The following is a 23934-nucleotide window of genomic DNA, read 5'->3' as shown; positions in this document are numbered from 1 at the left end:
ATTATTATTATTATTTTGAAAGTAAAGTGAAGAGAGGGGTTAAAAAAAACATGGCAGAGGCATCTCGAATGGAGTTCTCATGCATGAAGCTACATGGTGCCAACCAAACATACCTCATCTAAATCACTGTTTCCAATAAAAGGGAGAAATAGTCAAACTTCTAAAATATTAACACTATAATTTTATACTCTTATCCATTAATTAATTAATTAAAGTAAATCTTCAAACTTTAGACCAAAATATTAGAACAAAATAGAAATTCATCTAAAAATTTAAGAAACTTAAAGAACAATAATCGTAATACTCATAACATCGATGTATTTTAGCACTTTTAGATTATTTTTTAATTTAATAATTATAGAGCAAAGATTAAATTATCGACTATGGCAATTGATCATTTTTCTTGCATGTAGATTATCTTAATTTTCTAATATCATCCTATTGCAACTCCATTAATTAATAAAACTATTTTTATTTTATTTTTAATGTATTATCCACAGCAGTAACATTTATTTATTTATTTATTTGGTTGAAAATATCCGATAATAAGATATTTTACTTTATATTTATGACACCCCAAATGGGTCGAAAAAGAGAACAAAGCATTCCACAAAAACATGTGAAAAACTCTCACCATACGTGTTTTAAAACGGTAAAACATTAGGTGTACTTAAACAATTAGCATTTTGAATTGAGAGAGAAAGGGACCGTGGGGTTCTCGCATATAGCCCTTTTGGACCAAACCTATAGGCTGTTCTGGACGGTGACATGCAACAAAGACAGCCTCAAATATGCTTCCGCCACCAACAATATGACACAGACACTGACACGGACACACCTGAAACGCCCTCCTCTCCTCACATCATTTTGAATTTTGAATTTTCTACTAAAATTCCCACAATAATTTGCCTCATGCTTTGCAAATTACCACAAAACATGGAAGCAAAGCTCTAGGATTCAACAAATAAAGCTCTTCTATATTTGAATGCAACCCAACTTTCCCCGCCAATGAATCAAACCCCGTTTGTCCAGCCATTTCTTGTATGTTCTCCAATGGCCTATGAACTCTCCCTGCAATCACCCTGCATACAATCATCGCCTTCCTCGTTATCGCCTCGTCCCGTCCCGACATCTCGATCGAGTTGAATGCTCTTGCGCTCGTAGAAGTTGTGAACACGCCTATCCCTTCTTTCATCTCTGTCTTTGCTGAGAACCCATTACGTATGATTCTGCACACGCAGCATTTCTCCGATATGCAGAGGCTGGAGGAGCCATTGAGGCCAAGCGAGCACGCGACAGTCGTGCCGTAGAATCGCAGCAGCTCGTTCCCGTCTGCAATGCACCGTGGGTGCTTCTTTGGGAGCTTGCTGGCTTTCATTTTGACTGTCTCACGATACTCCTCGAATCGGGCTAGTGTTCGTTGCATATTGTGGACTTTCACCACTCTTTCTATTCTACCACTTTGATTCTCTGATTTTAACCAGCTTGTTCTGCATATTATCTCCACGATTTTCCTTGATGAATCTCCTTCCACAAGCTCTGTTACTGCAAATTTCATGAGTTTTAGATTTAAAACAAATACCCAGAAAATTGAATTAAGAATTTTGGTTGCATACCAGCATGATTTGAAAGATGATGTGCTTCAGCAGAATCCCATTTGTTGAACTGCTCGCCACATTTATGGCAAGTAACCGTCGAACAAGACCCATTCCCAATATCCTCTGTTTTCAAAGAGACTCTGTTCCTCACTCCGCCGCCGCCAGCGCCGCCGCCAGATTTATGAGAGCTTCCGAATCCGTCTCTTAATGGGAACTTTCTTGAAGAAGGCCTCAATGGGTAGCCACCAGGGCCGGGCGTGCCTGGTGTAAGAGTGCCGACGAAGGTGGAAGCGGTGTTAGCACCGGCGTGAGGATCGGCGGCAGGCACATCTTGGGGGAAACCGGTATGGAAACCGGTGATTTTGAGCTCGCATCTTGAGTTGTTGAGAATGACTTGGTGGGTTATTGGGTTGAGAAAGTCGCTGCTGCCAATGGATCTTGGACTGCAACTTGGGGGCTTGTCGAAATGCCTCTTGCTGGTGCCGCCATGGATGACATCTTTGAGATTCGCTATGGACCTTGAACAGCCTGATCTTCCTCCTCCCCCTGTTTTTCTTGTCAAAATTGAACCCAAATTCTTCCTGGTTTTTGGGTCATGGACTTCTGATGGGTCTGATTTGCAGTACAAAGATTTCTTCAAGGACACCCAAACTGTTGGCATATTTGATTTTCTTCACAGATAACAAAACCCCATTTCTTCAAAGATCACTATTCTCTTGAGCTACAAGGAAGAGAGTTTTTTTTTTTTTTTTTTTTTTTTTTTTTGTTGATAATTTATAATATTTACGGATTTCTTTTAGGACATTTAAGTAATACTCATTTATTTAGACTCTAAGACCAAGAACATTTGGTCAAAACAAGTTTAGGAGCACCAAGTTGAGCCTAAAACTACAAGTGAGTTTATTGTTGAGACCGATGTTAGGAATGATCTCCACAATGGTATGATATTGTCCACTTTGAGCATAAGCTCTCATGGCTTTGCTTTGGGTTTCCCGAAAAGGCCTTGTCCCAATAGAGATAGTATTATTTGATTATAAACCCATGATCATTCCCTAAATTAGTCAATGTGGGACTTTTATCCAACACCTCCCCTCGAACAAAGTACGTCTCCCCTTAATCGAGGCTCGAATCCTTTTTCTTTTGGAGTTTTTGTCATTTTTTACTATGCCTGTCTCGATTCCTTTTTCTTTTGGAGTCCTTTGTTCGACATTTGAGAATTCTATTGACATGGCTAAGTTTGTTTTATTTTAGGCTTCCCCAAAAGACCTCATATCAATGGAGATAGTATTCTTTGATTATATGAATAACACTTAACTTGTAACCCATGTATGTGTTATTATTTATGATATAATATTCTAATGTATTTGTTGCAATGTATTGATTTCATGTTTATTGATTCATGTTTGTTATGTTAATACATGGCTTTGTGAGAAACAATAGTGTATCGTGTATGATAAGCATGAATGAAATACCACTGAATATGTATGCAAGTCTCATAGGGAATTTAGTATTTGGTGCATCATCTCATTGAACCATGATTTTTAATGTAAGGTCTCATGCATGTTATGTGTCACATGAGCATGAATTACTCCTCCAATATTTACATATGAACGTTACACCACGATATTATAAGCACTCTTTTTNTTTTTTTTTTTTTTTTTTTTTTTTTTTTTTCTATTAATTATCATCATGGTGAATGTGAGCTAGCCCATTGTCAAACATAAGAGTTACATATACAAGTTTGCCTAATGGGTTCATGTGCATATAAAGGAACTGTTATAAAGAATCACTACAAGGGGAGTAAGATTCGGATTATCTTGGTGATCGAATATCTCAAGGCAAGAACATTGTTTGAGATTTGAATCACTTCACAAGCAAGATCGATCATATCTAGCTTGAATGATTCTTGTTGATCAAATATCTCAACGCAAGAACACTTGTTTGAGATTCGAATCACTTCACAAGCAAGATTGATCATGTCGAGCTTGAATGATTCTACATGCAACCTAAACTATATAGAATTGCAAAGAAACTTAGTCATTAGCTAAAGAAAGCACAAATGTTTTTTTTTTACTACATTTTCCAAGTCTACTTACAAATACAAAATACATGGCTTTATGTAGCCTCAAAATGAAACTATTAAAAGATATCCCAATAATTGTAATATTCATATTTTATGGTCATAATTAACCATGATGTGAATGTAACCGGAAGTAATAAAATGTCTTAAAATACATTAATGAAATACAATAACTCTAAATTACTCTAAATTGTAATCCACCCAAAATTTATAACAATGAAAAATAATGTAACATAAATTGAAATATCTTTAGATAATTTCAATAGTATTTTCTTCGCATATTCATTGAAATATATTGTAGGATTGATACTTCTTAGTTCTATCAAACTCTCATGACATGCAAAGAGAATTGAAAGAAGATTCAATCAACCCATTGTTGCATCTAGAAGATGGAGGGAATCTCAGCACCAAAAGGGGGAAAGTGCCAAGAATTTGAATTTTAAGAGAGTAAGATGGTGTTGACTCGTGAAGAGAGGGGCATGAATGTCTTTTCATATTAATGAGGTCCAGAAATATATATATATATTTGAAAATGGGTTAATTAAAAAAAAAAAAAAAAAAAAAAAACAAAAATAAAACAAAAATGACAGCTCATTTATTATTATATTGGGAACTCCAAAACCATGAGCCAAAGGAAAACATCTTCCATGTGTGCTCAAAAAAAGAAAAACAGTGGAATTAAAATTTAATATATTAATTTGTACACATGGAGACAGAGGAAAAGAAAAGGATAGGGCAAAGAGGGAAGTGTTTTTGATTAATAAGTATTGCACAGGTCGGAGGGATCCTACATTATTCCCCCATGCTAAAGTAACAAACCTCGTGTTATTTGACCTGTGAGGGCGCTTCCGAGGAGATGATGTAGGGCGCTTTGGAGGAGATGATGTTGTCCCGAGGAGATGATGTTGTGCATGGTAGTATCAATTATAGGGTCACCTCTATGACTTCTATGGTGATGTGAAGACTTGTAATTGAGCCATTAGCTCCTATTAGTGAACCTATCATAGTGATGAGGGTTCACAATTTATCGTAGTAATTTTATCAAAAGTTGGATAAGCATTTTCTGAACATAGTTATGTGTCATAGATAGGACTTAGGTAGGAAGAATCAAGGGATTTTCAACTATTCATTGGTTATGGACTTTTCTACAAGGGTAATGGTATATACGAGTGTAGAAGAGTGCCTTTTAGTTGACCGATATTGAGAGATACTTCCCGTAGTGACCTAGTAGCTTATTAGTTTGAAACAATGAAAGATAGACCTCATTGATACATGATAATTGAGTATGCAACATGAACAATAACAATTCAATATAACTAACCAACTTACCCTAAGACTCCATGAAAATTCCAAAGTAGTATAAAAAAACTCTAAGGTAGCTGAGTACGAACTATCGTGAGACAATAAAAACTTAAAAAACACCAGTATATAAGATACTACGAGATGAGGGTCAATAATTCAGTAAGGACATCGATAGGTTAGTACTCAAGGAAGAAAGCGACCTCACTTTTCAAATTTTAGATTTTTTTTTCAGTGAGATAAAGTGAAAAATACATTGAAAATGACAAATGTGTAGTGGGGGTTGAGATAATAAATTCTTAATGTACTTTTCCTTTCTTTGTGTTGAGCTGCCTCCCACCCCTAAAGGGTATGCTATGTGTCACGGTCCTACATTTTTACCATGCGGCGTGATAATCTTGACATGATCACGATTAGCCTTAAGAGAAATTAAACCCCATATATAATTTTCACCCCGGCTTTGTGGTCGGACCTTAGGTGAGGTTTGTCTTAGCCAATCAAACATCGCTTGTATGGAATCCAAGCTTATTCAACCACACACGTTGCTTGCGCGTGCATGTTCAATCGTCTACGACACATCTGACTTGCCTCTACACTAAGCTAAGTCATTCAGCTCAACCTTGCCTCTGTTCGGGCCAAGGTCTCTCAATACAACATCACATCTCATCTTGTCATCTCGATCCCCATCGACATGGTTCATATGTCTTGGCGCCATCTCGAGTCGCAGGATGTCGTCGGCCATCACAACTCGTTCGGTCATGTCATGGGCCCACGTGTCGCTCATCTCATCGGGATTTCCCAAACATCCATCCATCCGGGTTTTATCGAGGCATTGGCCCTCCCATGCCCATGTCGTGTCATTTACGGATACCGTGTCGGATAGCGGGTGCATGTAGCAACCTCCAACACGCAGGCTGGGGCACAATATCGACGCACCCGTGTCGTCCGGTACTGTCCTTGAAAAACCCATTTCAAAGAAAGTCGCTCGAGACACTCGTCTTGACATGCTCGCCCATACTGTGGCGCACGTATGTGCCACAGGTTAGCTCACTTAGGCTACAAGACCCAGGGATGGTGGAGAGATAACACCATGGTACCCGTATAGTACATTTTGAGTCATTTTCAATTTTCCAAGCATAGACATGATTTTGGTGAATGGTCATATGGTATCGTGCATTCTCCATCCGGTGTCCGATTGACACCAAACTTGGCGAGCATTCATATTTCATATGGATGGACTTAACTCCTGAACCGTATGCCCAAATTCTCTCCGGAACCCCGAGTTTCGAGGTTAAGGCCCGGGACCCTACCCGACCCTTCAACAAGCCTATCTTTGCCTCTCTTGTCTATTCGATGTCTCTGTCTTGCTTATGTCTCAACTTGTCTTCAATGCCCACTTCATGTGGTGTGTTAGATGATGCACCGTTCTCCTCAGTCGCATCATGGCACTCGTCTAGGCCCTCCCAAGTGGCTGGATGGCACCACTTGAGGGTCGTCGCTTCTCTTGTCGCAACGTGTGGGTGAAAACCTACTCTCTTCATAGTTAGGTTGTGACATTCTCTCCCACTTAACCTAGTCATCGTCCTCGATGACGTACTTGGGGCACAACCATTATTAGGTTGTGACACCATGCTCTACCAATTATTTATTTAGACTAAATATCTTTGAACAAAGTATTTATTTAGGATAAATTTTAAAGCTAAAAAGATAATTTTAGTTTGATTAAAATTGTTTTGGGGTGAAATTAAGAACAAAATAAAAATATAAGGAGTAGAGAATAATAAAGATGAGAAATGGATGTGACACATTATTATGTGTTTTATTTTTTGTCTTATTAGGAATAAGGGTGATGGGGCCATCAACCCTTTGTTCTTGGTTTTACATGTGAGTGGGTACTATATTCTTCCAACAACATCCAAATTACAAATTGACAATCAAATAAAGTTCTATTTTACTTTATTTTATTAACAAATTGTTTGTTTGGTCAATATTGTTCCAACTCAAACCCACATGGATATACTTAAATGTCTCACTCTCACTCCCAAATATTCCAATGGAAACTCAATTTAAACAAATTATTTATGTTTATTTCTAAAATTACCCAATCAAATTCCATTTTTATTAGTTTAACTCATGTGTTCCAATATATTAAATACGTTCACCATTTGAACGCATTTAAAGTCGAATTATTCAATTTCTGTAAATTATACGCTCACATATCGACCATTATTCAATAATTTAGTCGTCTACTAGTTTTACCTTAATTTAATTTAATAGTGAGTTATGCGAAAATGATGATAATAATTTTTTAAAAATTTTCAAAAATTAAAATAATATTTNCTAGCCGAGGATTATGGGCTGAGAAATGGTCCAAGAGCTATTGGGCCATGCATAAATGGAAGGAGCTATGTTTTTTTTTAATAAAAAAAGTTGAAAGCCCGGCCCGCATTCAAACGGATCTTTCAGAAACGAGAAGGGCCCAAATGGACGTGGTAGGCCCAAGTACACTACAAATCGCAAGCGGTGGGCGAATCGAAGTTCAATCTAAGCCGTCCGCCGAATAGTAATCGAATGGTCATGGTAATGATCCGCGTACTTGCATTCTATTGGTTGGTCTAAAAATCGGTTCCTTATATATTACTCGCACACGCAACTTCCCATTTGTCATCCTTTATTTTTCATTCAAAATATTCCTGAGTTTGAACTTCATCTCTTTCTGTATCCAAATTTCGACAAATCAATGGCGGGAAGAGGCAAAACTTTGGGATCTGGAGCGTCGAAGAAGGCCACTTCAAGGAGTAGCAAGGCCGGCCTTCAATTTCCTGTCGGTCGTATTGCTCGTTTCTTGAAAGCCGGTAAGTACGCAGAACGAGTCGGTGCTGGAGCTCCGGTTTACCTCGCCGCCGTCCTCGAATATCTTGCAGCGGAGGTATAAACACTTTCTCCAGTTTCTAATCCTGAATTTTTTCCTGTTTTCGATTCGCCTTCAGTTAAGAATTTCTTCCTGAAAATTTCTAGGTTCTGGAATTGGCTGGAAATGCAGCAAGGGACAACAAGAAGACTAGAATTGTGCCTCGCCATATCCAGCTTGCTGTGAGGAACGACGAAGAGCTGAGCAAGCTTCTTGGAGACGTAACGATTGCGAATGGCGGTGTTATGCCTAACATTCACAATCTGCTATTGCCGAAGAAGGCTGGTAGTTCCAAGGCGTCTGGTGGTGAGGATGAATCCTAAATTAAATGAAGAAACGTGGTCGAGGTGTTCAGATCTGGAATTTAGGTTTTGTTAGCTTTGTGTGCTTTACTTTAATGTGTTCTTAACTTTAATCAAAGAGCTGATGTGAATACGATCAATCTTCTTCGACAATTGTGGATTTCTTTTTCTTCCGTTTGAATTTTTGGTTCACAATTGGAATTGGAATTCTTTGGATATCTTGCTTCGAACTTTACGAAATGGCCTTATAGGGAACTGTATTAATTATCTTTTTTGTTTTTCTTTCTGAAGATTCAATTTCTTTTTTGTGAATTGTGAATCTATCTGTTTTAGGTTTTGGCGCTTCAAATGTTCATCTGAATTTGGGGGAAGAACAATGCGTTTCAAATTAAGCCAGTGTCTAGTTTTTTTTGGGAATAAAAATTTAGAACGAAATTTGTTAATACTAGTTTTCTTGCTTCACTAAAAATTAAAAATAAAAAAACACAAAATGTAGCTTTTAGAAGCTTGATTTGAGCCTCCAATCAATTTCCTTAAAAAAACTTGAAGATTGATTCTAACCATTTTTAACTTTAATTTGGTGTATAACTTTGTGTTTATGAAATATAAAATATAAAATTTTATTTAACCTAAAATATTGTAGGTTAAAAAATTTATTAGAAATTTATCAAATATAGAATTTACCAAACTCATATTTCTTTTGAAATAAACATGGTGTATGATTAGCACTCCGTGTATGATTAGCACTCCATGACATTGTATTTTTTTTTTTTGTACCGTTAGTACTATGTTTAAAAAATACTCAAACATCCTAAAAATGCAACAAATTTTTTTTTTCAACCACGATTAAGTTTACATTTTAAAACAGATCATAAATGTATATGAAATCAAATGTCTTGATTCTTACATGCGCTCCATTCATGCATTTCATATTATTTTAAATCTGTGCTCCATTCATGCATTTCATATTATTTTAAATCTGTGCGCTCCATTTATGCATTTCATATTATTTTAAATTTTAGATTTTTGTAATTGAAATTAATTTTTTTTATATGATATAAAAATTAAAAATAAAAATCGATTAATTATTAAGAAGTTTAATTTCAAGAAAAATAGTAAATCATAGAGGTGTAGAGAATTAAACATGTGCCTCTCACATGCAAAGTCCTATATATACACTATTATAAATTTATTTTATGAAGTTATATTTCAAAAATGGAGGTGCGGGGAATCGAACCCCGTGCCTCTCGCATGCGAAGCGAGCGCTCTACCATATGAGCTACACCCCCCTATTTACAAATTGTGATAGTGGTAATATTTTAACACTCTCTCAACACTAGTCCTCATTCGTTGCAACATATTCAGCTGACAGCGATATCCCTTATATTTACGAGTACTCAACCTTTTTGTAGACAAGTCTACCACTTGGTCATACATATTTTTCCTTCAAGATTTTCTCTCTAAATAAAATAGTAGTGCACCTTCAGATACTTTGTTCTAGCGTCATCAAATTGTCTACTAGATGAGCCGGAGATTGGTTGTTGCAATAAAGTGATATTAGATGGTCAACTTTCTGGTGCAAATCATGAGTTTTAGCCATGTACTTTCTTGAGTTCTCCACTTGCTGCTATGTACTCCGCTTCTGTAGTTGAAAATAATATTATTGGTTGTCTTTTGCTTCATTAATAAATATTTTCCTAGTCGAGCTTGAACACATACCTAGTGGTTGATCTTCGGGGCATCGTGGTCTGCTGCACAGTTGACATCGTAGTATCAAGCTAGTTTGCAGTCTTCACATCTTTTGCACAAAAGATCATGGTCAATAGTGAAATATTTCAAGGTTTGTCGAGCTGCATCCAAATGAGGCTTCTTCGGACTTTGCATGTACTGATTCATGACTCCAGTAAACATTTTCACATCCAACTGTCATAATTTTCAATCTTTACTTACCCCAAGGGCTAGCAAGACCGGTATAGTAGTGATCTTTGCCATTGAACTAAATATTTCATGAGAGTCTAGTTTATATTGTTGAGTGAACCCTTGAGCTACAAGTCTAGCCTTGTACCTCTTAATTAATTCATCATGGGAGACTTTCTTTTGTAAAGTGGCATGCAAAAGATTTGTTTGACATCTTCGAGTTTTGACACTACTTCCTAGGTTTGATTTTTTCTCTAAGGGTATAAATTATTTCTCCGTTGCCTTTTGCCAAGCCATATTTTGTGATCCTTCTTCATACGTCTCTAGCTCTTTAACTTCGTATTCTATAGTAGCTGCATTGACAAACTTTGGATTTGACTTTTAGATCTTTCTGACCGTTAATGTCATTCAAGTATCATTTTCTTTTTATTAGGTATACTTTCGAGCCTTATATCTTGTTAATTTTTTAACCAAATGAGCTCAAATCTCTTCCATTCGATCCATGATATGTAGGACTACAAGTTTTGTGTAGGAATCGAGCGAAGATCGCCCTGAAACCATGCTAAAACCATCGAGTTTTAGAGGGGTCAGCCATTGTTATTTCACATTATGGGTAAGGTTGGAGGTTGAAGATGGTGACGCCTCTGAACCTGCCATGTTATACAGTTTTGGTTTTTCTTACCATTAGCCATCGTTTAGATCGGTTAACCTATTTTAGACCCGTTCTCGTTATAATTTTTTTTATGTTCCAAAAAATATATTCAATTTGAGGCCTACCCAACAAATTTGGGGAAGAACTAGCTTCGAAAGGCTCATGAAAATTGATCTCCAAGGCGGTCGAATTCGTAAACAACTACACTGAGGAAATTGAGGAAGAAATAGCTACTGTAAGGTCGACAAAAGTAATCTCGAACACGGGTTATGTAACGACCTAGATCCACCGCTAACAGATATTATCCTCTTTCGACTTTCCCTTTCGGGCCTCCCTCAAGCCTTTAAAAGGCGTCTACTAGGGGAAGGTTTCCACACCCTTATAAATGGTGATTTGTTCTCCTCCCCAACCAATCCACCCCCCTTCGGGGCCCAGCGTCCTCGCTAGCACTCTTTCCTTCCTCCAATCGATGTGGGACCGCCCCCAAATCCACCCCCCTTTAGCCCAAATCCACCCCCTTTTAGGGTCCAGCGTCCTTACTGACACACCGCCTCGTGTCTACCCCCCCTTCGGGGAACAGCGAGAAGGCTGGCACATTGTTCGGTGACTGGCTCTGATACCATTTGTAACGACCTAAATCCACCGCTAGCAGATATTGTCCTCTTTGGGCTTTCCCTTTCGGGCTTCCCTCAAGGCTTTAAAACGCGTCTACTAGGGGAAGATTTCCACACCCATATAAATGGTGATTTGTTCTTCTCCCCAACCAATGTGGGATATCACAGGTTAAGAGGTAAAACACTGAATTTAATGATCTTTGCTCATTGTTTGGATCGGTTCACCCGTGTAAATATGGATTCTCATAAAATTGTTTATTGCTAAAAAAACTAGACACAATTTACAGCCAATCCTAGAAATTTGGAAGGAAAACAGCTTCGAGAAGGTCGAGAACCAAGAGCTCAAACATGCACGAGTAAATAAGTAACCACATGGATCAAGTATTGATACATATAGGAGTCGATTAGGACAAGGAGCATATGATTATAAATCATATCTAGAAACCTAATTGACCTAATATCATGACAGCTAAACCTAAAAACGTGTATAGTTTACCGTCTAGCATAATTTACAAATTTATAGTTTTCGCTTGCATGTTTGAGAACTCTAATAGTCTTAACATGTTTATGAGCTTTCCAACATACCCTAGTTGATTTTTATCCCTTGTATCGAGCATGTTGAGCGTGAAATATGTTATGATTGTCATTAGATGCATGTCAAAGGGTCGGAAAACCCGTTTATGCCAATTATACTTTGAACAATATATCCAATCAATTTTTAAATATCAGAAAATATCACCTAAGGTAAAATCGAAGGAACTTTTCCATAAAATAGAAACAAACTCTAGCCTTGGATCAAGCAAGGTTCGCAAATATTGATCAAGAACTTACCTTGGATCTGGGAATGAAATAGAAATTTGATTAGCTGAAGTTGATTTTTCTTTACTCGAGTCACCTTTCATTCCCATAGCTTCATTTTGTACGAAAAAGCCAGGTTGTTTCGGTTGCGACAAACGAATTTCACACCCTAACATCATAACGACCGATGACATTGTCGGTCGATCGTTAGGACGTTGTTGAACACACAACAAACTGATATTGATACATCTCAATACCTCCGAAATGATGCACGTTTCTCGAATGGCTTCGTCGATCAACTCTTCGGGATTCCCTTCTTTCCACAAACGCCATGCCTACCATACAAGAAATGAAGAACATACATTTTCCCAATCAAAGAACTTGAAGAGAAGTATGGTAAACAATTCAACCTTGGAACTTACATATGCAATAAGATTTTGGGCATTCAAGTGGCAGAAACCTCTGCTTTTTTTTCCACTAATGATCTCCAACAACAAAATGCCATAGCTAAATGCATCAGATTTTACCGAGAATTGTCCATCAAAAGCGTATTCAGGCGCCATATATCCGCTGTGGAATAGATAACTTTTTAAAAACTTGAATTTGAAAAAGCAGAAAACAAGATGTTCGAGGAAATATCGAGGATCTCTTACTAAGTTCCAACCACTCTTTTCGTTCGTCCTTCGGTTTGATCTTCACCGCAAGTTTTAGCCAGCCCGAAATCAGAGATTTTTGGATTCATATCCATATCAAGTAAAACATTACTTGGTTTTAAATCTCTATGTATAATCCTCAATCTAGAATCTTGATGAAGATACATGAGTCCTCTAGCAACGCCACAAATTATATGGTATCGTTGTGGCCAGACTAATAATTGACGTTGTGTTCGATCTGTCAATTTCAATTTGATGTCTAGTGAAAGTCGAGATACGATACGATGAAACAAAAAGAATGAAATTTAAAAGCGTTCTTACCAAATATAAAGAAGTCCAAACTTCTGTTTGGCATATACTCATAAACTAGCATTTTTTCGTCTCCTTGAATGCAGCAACCAAGAAGCTTTACAAGATTTCGATGTTGAAGTTTTGCAATAAGGATTACTTCGTTCTTAAACTCATTCGTTCCCTGTCCAGAACTCTGTGAAAGTCTCTTTACTGCAATCTCTTGTCCATTTGCAAGCTTACCCTGGAAATTCAAATGTTTTCCTATATATTTCTGGTTTGAAAAGAACAAAAAGTGCGTGTCAAATGAGTTAACATTGAGAGAAATACCTTATAAACTGGCCCAAAGCCACCTTCTCCAAGCTTATTACTAAGCGAGAAGTTATCTGTGGCGCTATTTATCAAGGATAGATCAAACAAGGGAAGCTCCAGGTCTTCACCTTCTATTTTCTCATGATCATCTGCAATTTTAAGCTTTTGTCAATGTTGACATTTATATTGAGTAACATTGACTGAATTAAGATGGTTTCAGTGGAATGATCTTGATGAAAAAAAGTAACGTTATGTTTCAACCACGTCTTTATGCGTAGATGTTTGTGTTAAGAATCACAACTCTCCATAATGGTATGATATTGTCCACCTTGAGCACAAGCTCTAGTGATTCATTCCCGAAATTAGCTAATGTGACTCCCTCCAAACAATCCTCTCCTCGAACAAAGTACACTATAGAGTCTCTCTTGAGTCCTATAGGAGCCCTCGAACAAAGTACACCTTTCGTTCTTTTGTTCGACACTTGAGTCACTTTTGACTACACCTTCGAGGCTCACAACTTCTTTGTTCGACATTTGAGGATTCTATTGACATGGTTAAGTTAAGACATAGCTTCGATACCATGTTAGGAATCACGACTCTCCACACAATCATATGATATTATCCACTTTGAGCATAAGCTCTCACGGCTTTGGTTTGGGCTTCCCCAAAAGATCTCATACTAATTGAGATGTATTCCTTACTTATAAACCTATGATAATTCCCTAAATTAGCCAACGTGGGACTCCCTCCCAACAATCCTCAACAGTTTGATCATTTCTTAGTTCTCCCGTTCATCAATATCCATTGAAATAAGAGTATTTTAGGGTGATAAATGCATTATACGATGATGGTATAAGAAAAAATTACCTTTGAAGGTTGATCTCTTTTTGAAAACGTATAAGCATATGAAGATGATAGCCAAACCTAAACCGGAAGCAATCACAACCAAAGCAATCTTCACCTTAGGATTCAATCCACCAGTTTTGCGTGGCTCCCTAAGCTTGACTTTTCCCCATCGAAGAAAAAGTAAAACAATTAGCATATTAGATTGAATTGAATGTTTATTTTTTGAATCAATGTTTACCTAAATCCGATGCTAGCCTTCTGATATATAAATCCTGTCCTGCATCCGGGATCAACTTCAAGTCAATTAGATCACCAATCCATAGGCCACAGCCACTGCCGCTGCCACCGCCACTGATATTTGTATTAGCATAAGCCATACAAGAACAATTTCTCAAGCATTCTTGCTTGCACTCCTCAAGATTCATGCTTCTGTTCACCCAAGCATTCGTTGTGTCTGGTAATTTCATCTGGTTGAGCGGTGCAAACCCAACTTCATCACCACAATTCATCACTTTGATTCGTTCACAACCATCCGCAAATTCCCCTGCCTTCCAACTATCAGGTGATCTTGGCTTAAACCCTTCAATACATTTACAAGATGGAGTTACCCTTACATCACAATATCCAAAGGGGCCACACATGGCATAATTGTCACAGAAATCTCTTGGTGATGAAGTGTGAACTGTCCACCGACTCTTAGCTGCAGACCACAAATACGTGGCGCGGCTGTAATCGGATTGGTTCATCACCACCATCACTGTATGAGACTTATTTACAACAGCATATTGGTAATAAACTTCATCCTTATTTGAAACAAAGCTTTGCCAGGAGTAATTTTGGGGATTTTCATCGTCGGTATTCCGCAGCACAAGATTTCCAGTGTCCAATAGTTGGAGTACCCCATTGGAGACTTTTCTCAGTAACCTTGCGGACCAAACAACGGCGGTGGAATTGTGGGTATTGAGCGCCAGATTACCTGTTGTAAGATTCATCACCAGCACACCAGATGAATCATTAATTGGGGCTTTCCTGTTCGCCACCCAAACGGAGGTCGGACCTCGGCGATTCTTAAACCAAATTCCCAAATAACGATGGCCCGAAACACCAGGAGTGAAGAAACCCAATTCGAAGATTCCATTTCTGGAGACCAGAGTACACCCATCTCTGAGATATGGGTTTTGAGCAGTCAAGGAATCAGTGGCAACGGCAGAGGTGAAGAGATAAAAGACCAAGTTAAGGACCAGGATTGGTGGAGATAAAGAGCCCATATCGATGGAGCGACTATGAAGAAGAAGAAGAAGAAGAAGAAGAGGGTGTTAAGAGTTAAAGGGAGTGGTTGCATACCAGACGGCATTATCCGATTGAGGTCGAGGATGACTGACTGATTTTTCTTCTGCCTTGACAATGGGGGCCTCAACAAGGAGGAAATTGAACGGCTCCTCCGAGTAGAATTGGTTGCGGCGGCTGTGGGCCTGTGTACGCTGACCACTTGAATTGTGGGCATTATAAGTGGGAATGGACAGGCCAATAAATGTACACATTTATTACCAATCAATTCACCCTCCACTTCTTCAATTAATTCTCGGGTAATTCACACAACAAATACTCCAACAACTTTGAATCTAACATAAATTAACTCATTTACTCTATACTTAATATAACTTATATACCAAGTTATACTCTCCCTATCATAAATTTTTTAATTAATATATGCTCGAACTTAAATGTTTCACTTCATCCTAGAGTTAACGATCATGAGTGTATCACTTCATCCTATAGAAATTTAACCTAAAACATGAGTGCCAAACACACTAATGAGAGCGTACCATGTGTCACGAAAGGAGTTCGCGTATCCCCCTCTAATGCATGATGTACTTGCGTGTGTACTTGCTCGTGGGAGATATATCAACCGCATGTGGCAGCGTGTGAGAGCATGTGTGTCCACCTTTTTATCCCGTTTGATCTTCTTTCCACTTTTATTTGGTTTAATTTTGATACTAACCCTAATCTTACTTGAATTAGGATTTACCATAGAAATGTCAGACCTTTTAGAGCTCCTAATATGAAGAAAAACTAGCTATTTGGACCTTTTCTAGCAATATTTGTAGGGATCACTAGGACGTGCTAGCATGAAAACAACTTTTGTCTTAAGTGGTTAGAATATGCATGTTTAGGATTTTAGAAGGGTCATTTATGATGAGAATACGTTGTATGTATGATATGAAAAATTAATGTTATGCCCTGCCCCAACCATGGGAAATGGTCAGAGGTTTCTTGAATGGGGTCATTAAGCTGTAAACTCGTTCTTGAGAGGCGTCGTGGGACAACGTAGGTTGAACCAGTAGCTCAACACACGGAGGTCGCTCCCCCTCCCCCAAACTTAGGCAACATAAAGCCTTGTAGGATGGTTTGCTAGCTAACCTTTTACGAATGATGTTGAGATTATCAAACATCATACTATCCCATCATAATTTTATGAGGTAACACCTTAACCCAAAACTTCGGTCATCCATTGTGTAAATAAAACAAGATACCTAAGTCCGAATAAAAAGGTTGGACAACCTATACCGACCCTTATGGGTAAGATTCAGATCAAAGAATTGCTTGGAATATCGAGACCTCCCTAGATGCTCAAATAGTAGTAAAAACTAGGCTCAGACTTTCTAGATACCAAATGATAAGCACCAACAATGATGAATTTTTGCAAAACTAGAGGTCCTTCTAGTATCATTGCAAACTCTTAGATCGAACTTGGAATCTATGATGGTCACTCTTAGATACCGAATTACTCCAAAATTAGTTTGATCATGGCTAATCCAATAAATCGATTTTAACATTAAACCTAAAGTAAGGTTTGAAAGAAACATAACAACCAAAGGATTTCAAACATAAGGTGTTTGTAGCGATTTCAAAATTGAGTATTACATGCATTTAAATATGTCAAAGTCATCTACCAATTACAAACTAACAATAAAAGTTATTAAATACAAATGGAAGAAAATAAGACATAACATAAATAAATAATCTTAAAAAGTATGTCACTTAATTCTTTTCTTAATTTGATGCTTATTTGCATGGCTTCTTATAATTGTTTCTTTGAATACATTATAATTGTTTCTTTGAATACATGCAATGGATGAGTTCTTATAATTATTTCTTTGAATATATGTAATCGATGAGTTATTGGATTCATATCAATGTTTCTTTGAATATATGCAATTGATGAGTGATTGGATTCATATCAAAAATGATTACTAAGGATGCCTCATGTATTAAAATATATGATTTTTACTTACGATCTCATGTATTTGTATGATTCACATAGGCATGAAAAAAGAAATATTCACATTTTCTTCCATCTATGATTCTTCCGGGTCCTATATTAAAGCATTTAGTATAGAGTTGGTGCATACGAAGCTGATACCACTTGTGTATCCTACAAGACCTATAGATTACGAAATTAGTATGAATATGGTGAACTATTAGTATATACAAAAGTGATACACATAAAACTATGTGTATAAAAGTGACATACATCTCAAACATACAAAAATGAAGGCTACGATTTTAGGTCCCACTCCAAATGAACAAAATATATAAATTTTTCCAAGCTTTAGTGTTCATTCATTCAAGCTAATACTGATCAAGCAAGGTTCTTAGGCTTGAACTAAACTAAACCTTCATTGTTCTTACCTCGGATCTGGGAGGGTAATAGTCAATTCATTTGTTGAAATTGATTCATCTTTACTTGTGACACTTTTCATTGCAATGTCTTCATTTTCTAAGAAAAATCCTGGTGGCTTCGGTTGCAACAACGGAATTTCACACCCTAACATCATAACCACCGATGACATTGTGGGTCGATCGTTAGGCTCTTGTTGAACACACAACAAACTGATATTGACGCATCTGAATACCCCCGAAAGGATGCACGTGTCTCGAATGGCATCGTCGATTAATTCTTCAATATTTCCTTCATTCCACAGTCGCCATGCCTATCATATACCAGAAATGAACAACACACATTTTCTCAATCAAAGCATTTCAATGGAAGAATGGTAATGAACAATTAATCCTTGGTACTTACATATGCAACAAGATTTTGGTCATTCAAGTTAGAGAAACCTCTACTTCTTTTTCCACTAATGATCTCCAGCAACAAAATGCCATAGCTAAATGCATCAGATTTTACCGAGAATTGTCCATCAAATGCATATTCCGGTGCCATATATCCGCTGTGGAATATACAAACTTTAAAAACTTGGATTTGGTAAAGCAGAAAACAAGATGTTCGAGGAAATATTAAGGATCTCTTACTAAGTTCCAACCACTCTTCTCGTTTCTCCTTCGGTTTGATCTTCACCGCATGTTTTAGCCAGCCCGAAATCAGAGATTTTTGGATTCATATCCATATCAAGTAAAACATTACTTGGTTTTAAATCTCTATGTATAATCCTCAATCTAGAATCTTGATGAAGATACATGAGTCCTCTAGCAATGCCACAAATAATATGGTATCGTTGTGACCAGTCTAATAATTCACGTTGTGTTTTATCTGTCAATTTCAAATTTATTTAGTCTAGTAAAAGTGAAAGATACACACCAAGATGAATAATGTGAAACTAAAAGATTGAAATTTGAAAGCATTCTTACCAAATATAAAGAAGTCCAAACTTTTGTTTGGCATATACTCATAAACCAGCATCTTCTCGTCTCCTTCGATGCAGCAACCAAGAAGTTTTACAAGATTTCGATGTTGAAGTTTTGCGAACAGGATTACTTCGTTCTTAAACTCATCCATTCCCTGTCCAGAACTCTGTGAAAGTCTCTTTACTGCAATCTCTTGTCCATTTGTAAGCTTACCCTGGAAATTCAAATGTTTCTATATATTTCTGATTTGAAAAGAACAAAAAGTGCGTGTCAAATGAGTTAACATTGAGAGAAATACCTTATAAACTGGCCCAAAGCCACCTTCTCCTAGCTTATTACCGACCGAGAAGTTATCTGTGGCGCTATTTATCAAGGATAGATCAAACAAGGGAAGCTCCAGGTCTTGAGCTTCTATGTTCTCATGATCATCTGCAATTTTAAGCTTTTGTCAATGTTGACATTTATATTGAGTAACAGTGATTGAATTAAGATGGTTTCAGTCTACTGAAGCTGGCAAAATGAAACTATGCTTGTTGGAAGTTCATGCAAAGATCATTACAAATGATGCAAAACAATTATGATGAATAGGGATTTGGGCATAAAAAAGTAACCTTATATGTTTGATTATTTCCTCGTTTTTCAGTTCTTATCCATTGAAGTAAGAGTATTTTAGGCTGATAGTAAAGCTAAAATGACAGCATTTGTTATACAATGATGGTTTGAGAAACAATTACCTTTGATGGTTGATCTCTTTTTGCACATGTATATGCATATGAAAAGTATAGCCAAACAACCGGCGGCAACCACAGCCAAAGAAATCTTCACCGTAAGATTGAATCTCTCTGTTTTGTGTGACTCCCTAAGCTTGACTTTTCCCCATCAAAGCAAAAGTTAAACAATTAGCATAACAATCACGTTCGAAGCACTTGAATTTAACATAAGATTATACCTAATTCAGATGCTAGCATTCTGACATATAAATCCTGTCCTCCTGCCTCCGGGATCAATTTCAGGTCAATTAGATCACCAATCCACAAAGCACAGCCACTGCCACCGTGACTGATATCTGTATTTGAATAAGCCATACAAGAACAATTTCTCAAGCATGTTTGCTTGCACTCTTCAAGGTTCATGCTTCTGTTGACCCAAGTATGCGTTGTGTCTGGTAATTTCATACGGTTGAGCTTTGAAAACCCAATTTCATCACCACAATTCATCACTTTGTTTCGTTCACAACCATGGGAGAATTCGCCTGCCTTCCAACTGTCAGGTGATTTTGGCTTAAACCCTTCAAGACATTTACAGAAAGGAGGGACCCTTATATCACAATATCCAAAAGGACCACACATAGCATAATTGTCACATGTATCTCTTGGTAATGAAGAGTAAACTCTCCACCGTCTCTCAGGTACAGACCACAAATACATGGTGCGCTTGTAATCGGATTGGTTCATCACCAACATCACTGTATGAGACTTGTTTACAAGAGAGTATTGGTAGTAAACCTCATCCTGATTTGCAACAAAATTGAAATTCAGAAGTGGGGTTGCGGCTATGGGTCTACTAGAGAGTCTCACACCATTCCATGGGCCATGCCTGACGTATTTCCGGGAACCTTTGGACATGACGGTCTCGGGATATGCATGAAGCTCCATCCTCCAATTGAATTCCCCAGGAGATGGGTCATTGGGATTCCTCCAAGCGTCTAATCTTCTTTCTATGTTATGTTTCAAGTCCCAACCCAGCTTCATTCCAGGCAAGAGGGTGTCAGAAGGGTAATCAAAGCTTTGCCAGGAGTAGTTTTGGGGGTTTTCATCGTCGGTATTCCGCAGCACAAGATTTCCAGTGTCCAATAGTTGGAGTACCCCATTGGGGACTTTTCTCAGTAACCTTGCGGACCAAGCAATTATGGAGGAATTGTGGCTGTAGAGAGTGAGATTACCTGTTGTAATGTTCACCGCCAGTACACCAGACGAGTCATTAATAGGGGTTCCCCTGTTGGCGACCCAAGCGGAGGTCGGACCTCGTCGATCCTTGTACCAGATTCCCAAGTAACGGTTGCTGGGCAGGCCAGGACTGAAGAAACCCAATTCGAATAATCCATTACTGGAGACCAGACTGCTGCCATCTCTGAGATACGGGTTTTGAGGCGTTAAGGAATCGGAGACAGCGGCAGACCTGAAGAGATAAAAGAGTAAATTAAAGGCCAGGAGCGGTGCGAGGCAAGAATCCATATCGGTGGGCGGGCAGCCATGAGTATAGGCTTCAATAAAATACTGAACAAAATGTAATTTGTTCAATGGAGTCGTTGTAGACCGATTAGCACGACACTCTTCAAATGATGACAATGACTTAATGTTCTTCCTTGACCACGACATCGTCAACAAGGAAATTGAGCGATTTTTCAAGTGGACTTTGCCCGTATAAATGTAATTTGTTTCATTTCAGATTTAGAGGCACAGCCTGGGCCCTAGTCCCAAACAGCGGATTCCCGTTCATACCTAGAATTAGGGACTCAAGGTGAGAATTTCCCACTATAACTCCTTCCCTCGCACCATGAACGCTACACATTGTACGTTCTGATCATCTGGGTAATTTATCAACCCGAACACCATCTCTATTGACGTCAATCACAACTGTGCCACTGTCGGATCCTCTACGGTCCCACTAAAGATATGAGAGTCACCCCTCCTGAACTCTTGCAGTTATCTCACCTCTCTTGTTGATGATGAAGTCTTAGCCACTTGCGTTATTACAACTTTTGCATAACCGCTTGCAGTGATTCCCACATTAGGGCAGTTGTGGGGATGAAATCATTTCGTCAGGTCGATTCACCAATCCCTTGTAGACCAGACTTCTTCTATACCTATCTCTACCTCTAGTAGAGAGTCATTCTTATGCCCTCTTCGAAGTGACATAATCTATATAATGACAACTTTGCATTATCATAATCATATTAACATAATCGACATAACATGTTAAACTTTACATTATCATAATCAATCTACCACATACATCATTTAACTATACCCGTTATTATCTTTAAAAGCATACCTAACGGTGACGGTTTGTTTGCTGGAGGACCATGGGAGTATGTTGGGCCTACATCGTAGGCCGTTCTACCGTACCTAAAAACCTAAGACTCTAATACCAACGGTAACATCTCTAATTTAGGCAAGAAAATTAGGGGAGTTACACTAACACATCAGAATATATCCACAAATATATTTGATTTAGGATATTGAGACATCCTCAGAGTTCGTGGGCCACTCAAGAGTAGAGCAACTTCAGTATCATTGTTTGTAATTGGAGCAAGTTTAGGAAAATGGTTAGTGCTTTATTAAATAAAATTGTTAGTGGTTATTAACGGGATAAAAAGTACAGGAAAATGGTCAGTGATTCATTATAGGTAAGCTCTATTCACAACAACAAAAAGAATTGAAAAGCACAATGGTTAAGATTATTCATTTCAAAGAAACTAGCAGTTCTTTTTATTTCAATTATTTGTTTCGGCATCCTTAGATCAAGGGTAAAAACCAACAAGAGGTTGGGGGTTCGTTGGAGGTTCATGTTGCGGATGGTTAGCGAGAGGTTCTATATTTTCATCTCCGTGGGTAATATCATGAGTGTTTGCTAGAGTTGCGGCATGTGGTTGTGAGTCTTCTGGATCCCTAGACTTTTCGGTTTCGTGTGTAGTTCGCTAGTGATTCGTACAAATAGTTCTCGTCTATGAGTCAATAAACTCGATTTGTACAAAGTTGAACATTATGTACGACAGTTATTCATTGAATCTGATTCTAGTTGGGTTATTTGTTTTTATGTGGTTTGATGAATATTGAAAACCAACATTGTCCGAAAGCCATAGTTTGTGAGTGGTCGTGGTGCCGCCAGAGCATTATGAGTCGACGTGAGTGGGGTGGTTGGGCGTAGATGCACAATTGGGGTGGGCATATTTCAATTGCCATCGCTGTCTTCGCGGTCCATGGAGGGACCAAGGGAGGAAGACATAAAAAAGTGGGGATTTAAAGGTCAAAAAACATGTGTTTTGACCACCCACTCTTGTCCCAACTCCATGCAATGACAATTACTCATGTCCAACTTGTGGGAAACGCAAGAATGTTATTATAGCATGCCGCCACATCCTCTTCATCTAGAAGGCCAGCTTTAGGTGGTGGTGGCAGTTTGTTTACACTCTTTCAAACCCTTTGTGTACGCTTTAATTTCCTGAAGCTGTTGGAACTTTTGTTGTTTTGTGGAAGAAAACTCATCCCCAATGCTTCCAATTTTGAATAAGGATTTCTGATGATTTTGACACGTTTGATCCAAACCCACCGAAATAAATAAAGAACAACTAGACCCGAGAATTTTAAAAGGAGTTGGGTGCTTACAGAACACTGCGTTGGTTCGGAATTGACCAATCAATGGGCGANAATGTGGCTGCTGGGATTCGAGCCCAGGTCTCCACGGCCACAACGTGGAATTCTCACCACTAAACTACAGCCACTTTGTTGTTGAAAACTGCATTTTAAATTATTTTTATCTTTTTTCTGTTTAAATTAGCTAATAATAGTACAATTAAAAATCTAGATAAACCTAAATTATGTGGCTGCTGGGATTCGAGCCCAGGTCTCCACGGCCACAACGTGGAATTCTCACCACTAAACTACAGCCACTAGATACCTTTACTGTTTCCAAACAATATTAAAATAATAAGTTTATATTTAAATGAGATATTTTATTATTTCGAAGCTGATAATTTTCATCCAGATATTTGAATAAATTATTTTCGGGTAAAATACACTGGTTTGGAGTAAATATTGTGATGACCCCTAGATTTAATTTTTAAAATTTGAAGATGATTTTACATCGTTCAATCTCTAAGAACGATAATTAAAATATACAGATATGTTGATATATCATTAAATTGGAGATTTGATATCAATATCAATCTAATATCTTTTATAGACGATCATAAAACATTTAAATAAACTAACAACATCTATAACTTAGTTTG

The 23934-nt window shown here is 37.8% G+C and overlaps 3 protein-coding genes and 3 non-coding genes across 6 annotated transcripts; 1 reads left to right on the top strand and 5 right to left on the bottom strand.

Annotated features, from left to right (window-relative positions):
• Window positions 1-623: 623 nt before the first annotated feature.
• LOC111810069 lies at window positions 624-2357 on the bottom strand. The gene is made up of 2 exons (XM_023696623.1): window positions 1617-2357; window positions 624-1545 (listed from the first exon to the last, which is right to left on the bottom strand). Exons 1-2 carry the CDS (start codon window positions 2257-2259, stop codon window positions 911-913), a joined length of 1278 nt encoding a protein of 425 aa, XP_023552391.1. The 5' UTR covers window positions 2260-2357; the 3' UTR covers window positions 624-910.
• Window positions 2358-7621: 5264 nt separating this feature from the next.
• On the top strand, window positions 7622-8420 carry LOC111810071 (histone H2A.6). The gene is made up of 2 exons (XM_023696626.1): window positions 7622-7906; window positions 7996-8420. Exons 1-2 carry the CDS (start codon window positions 7718-7720, stop codon window positions 8209-8211), a joined length of 405 nt encoding a protein of 134 aa, XP_023552394.1. The 5' UTR covers window positions 7622-7717; the 3' UTR covers window positions 8212-8420.
• Window positions 8421-9406: 986 nt separating this feature from the next.
• Window positions 9407-9479, bottom strand: TRNAA-CGC. The gene has a single exon. It is a non-coding gene; the product is annotated as a tRNA-Ala (tRNA).
• Window positions 9480-11991: 2512 nt separating this feature from the next.
• LOC111810431 lies at window positions 11992-21441 on the bottom strand. Its single transcript, XM_023697137.1, has 14 exons — window positions 19870-21441; window positions 19655-19789; window positions 19219-19349; window positions 18924-19134; window positions 18588-18825; window positions 18358-18505; window positions 17963-18265; window positions 14509-15586; window positions 14292-14429; window positions 13443-13573; window positions 13146-13356; window positions 12825-13062; window positions 12594-12741; window positions 11992-12506 (listed from the first exon to the last, which is right to left on the bottom strand). Exons 1-14 carry the CDS (start codon window positions 21296-21298, stop codon window positions 12201-12203), a joined length of 4845 nt encoding a protein of 1614 aa, XP_023552905.1. The 5' UTR covers window positions 21299-21441; the 3' UTR covers window positions 11992-12200.
• Window positions 21442-23352: 1911 nt separating this feature from the next.
• On the bottom strand, window positions 23353-23424 carry TRNAH-GUG. The gene has a single exon. It is a non-coding gene; the product is annotated as a tRNA-His (tRNA).
• Window positions 23425-23521: 97 nt separating this feature from the next.
• Window positions 23522-23593, bottom strand: TRNAH-GUG. Its single transcript has one exon. It is a non-coding gene; the product is annotated as a tRNA-His (tRNA).
• Window positions 23594-23934: the final 341 nt, after the last annotated feature.

The sequence above is a fragment of the Cucurbita pepo genome, chromosome LG14 (assembly GCF_002806865.2).
Source record: "Cucurbita pepo subsp. pepo cultivar mu-cu-16 chromosome LG14, ASM280686v2, whole genome shotgun sequence".
Lineage (NCBI taxonomy): Eukaryota > Viridiplantae > Streptophyta > Magnoliopsida > Cucurbitales > Cucurbitaceae > Cucurbita > Cucurbita pepo.
This window is presented reverse-complemented; position numbering and strand designations above follow the sequence as displayed.

Bases quoted from the DNA above. Each gene is read 5' to 3' on its own strand.
- LOC111810431 (XM_023697137.1), bottom strand. From the start codon at position 21,298: ATGTCGTGGTCAAGGAAGAACATTAAGTCATTGTCATCATTTGAAGAG. The intron at 18,266-18,357 runs GTAAGTACCAAG...GGTATATGATAG, and splicing joins ACCAAAATCTTGTTGCATAT to GCATGGCGACTGTGGAATGA. The intron at 13,063-13,145 runs GTAAGAACGCTT...TGAAATTGACAG, and splicing joins TTTGGACTTCTTTATATTTG to ATCGAACACAACGTCAATTA.
- LOC111810071 (XM_023696626.1), top strand. From the start codon at position 7,718: ATGGCGGGAAGAGGCAAAACTTTGGGATCTGGAGCGTCGAAGAAGGCC. The intron at 7,907-7,995 runs GTATAAACACTT...GAAAATTTCTAG, and splicing joins TCGAATATCTTGCAGCGGAG to GTTCTGGAATTGGCTGGAAA.
- LOC111810069 (XM_023696623.1), bottom strand. From the start codon at position 2,259: ATGCCAACAGTTTGGGTGTCCTTGAAGAAATCTTTGTACTGCAAATCA. The intron at 1,546-1,616 runs GTATGCAACCAA...TGAAATTTGCAG, and splicing joins TCATCTTTCAAATCATGCTG to TAACAGAGCTTGTGGAAGGA.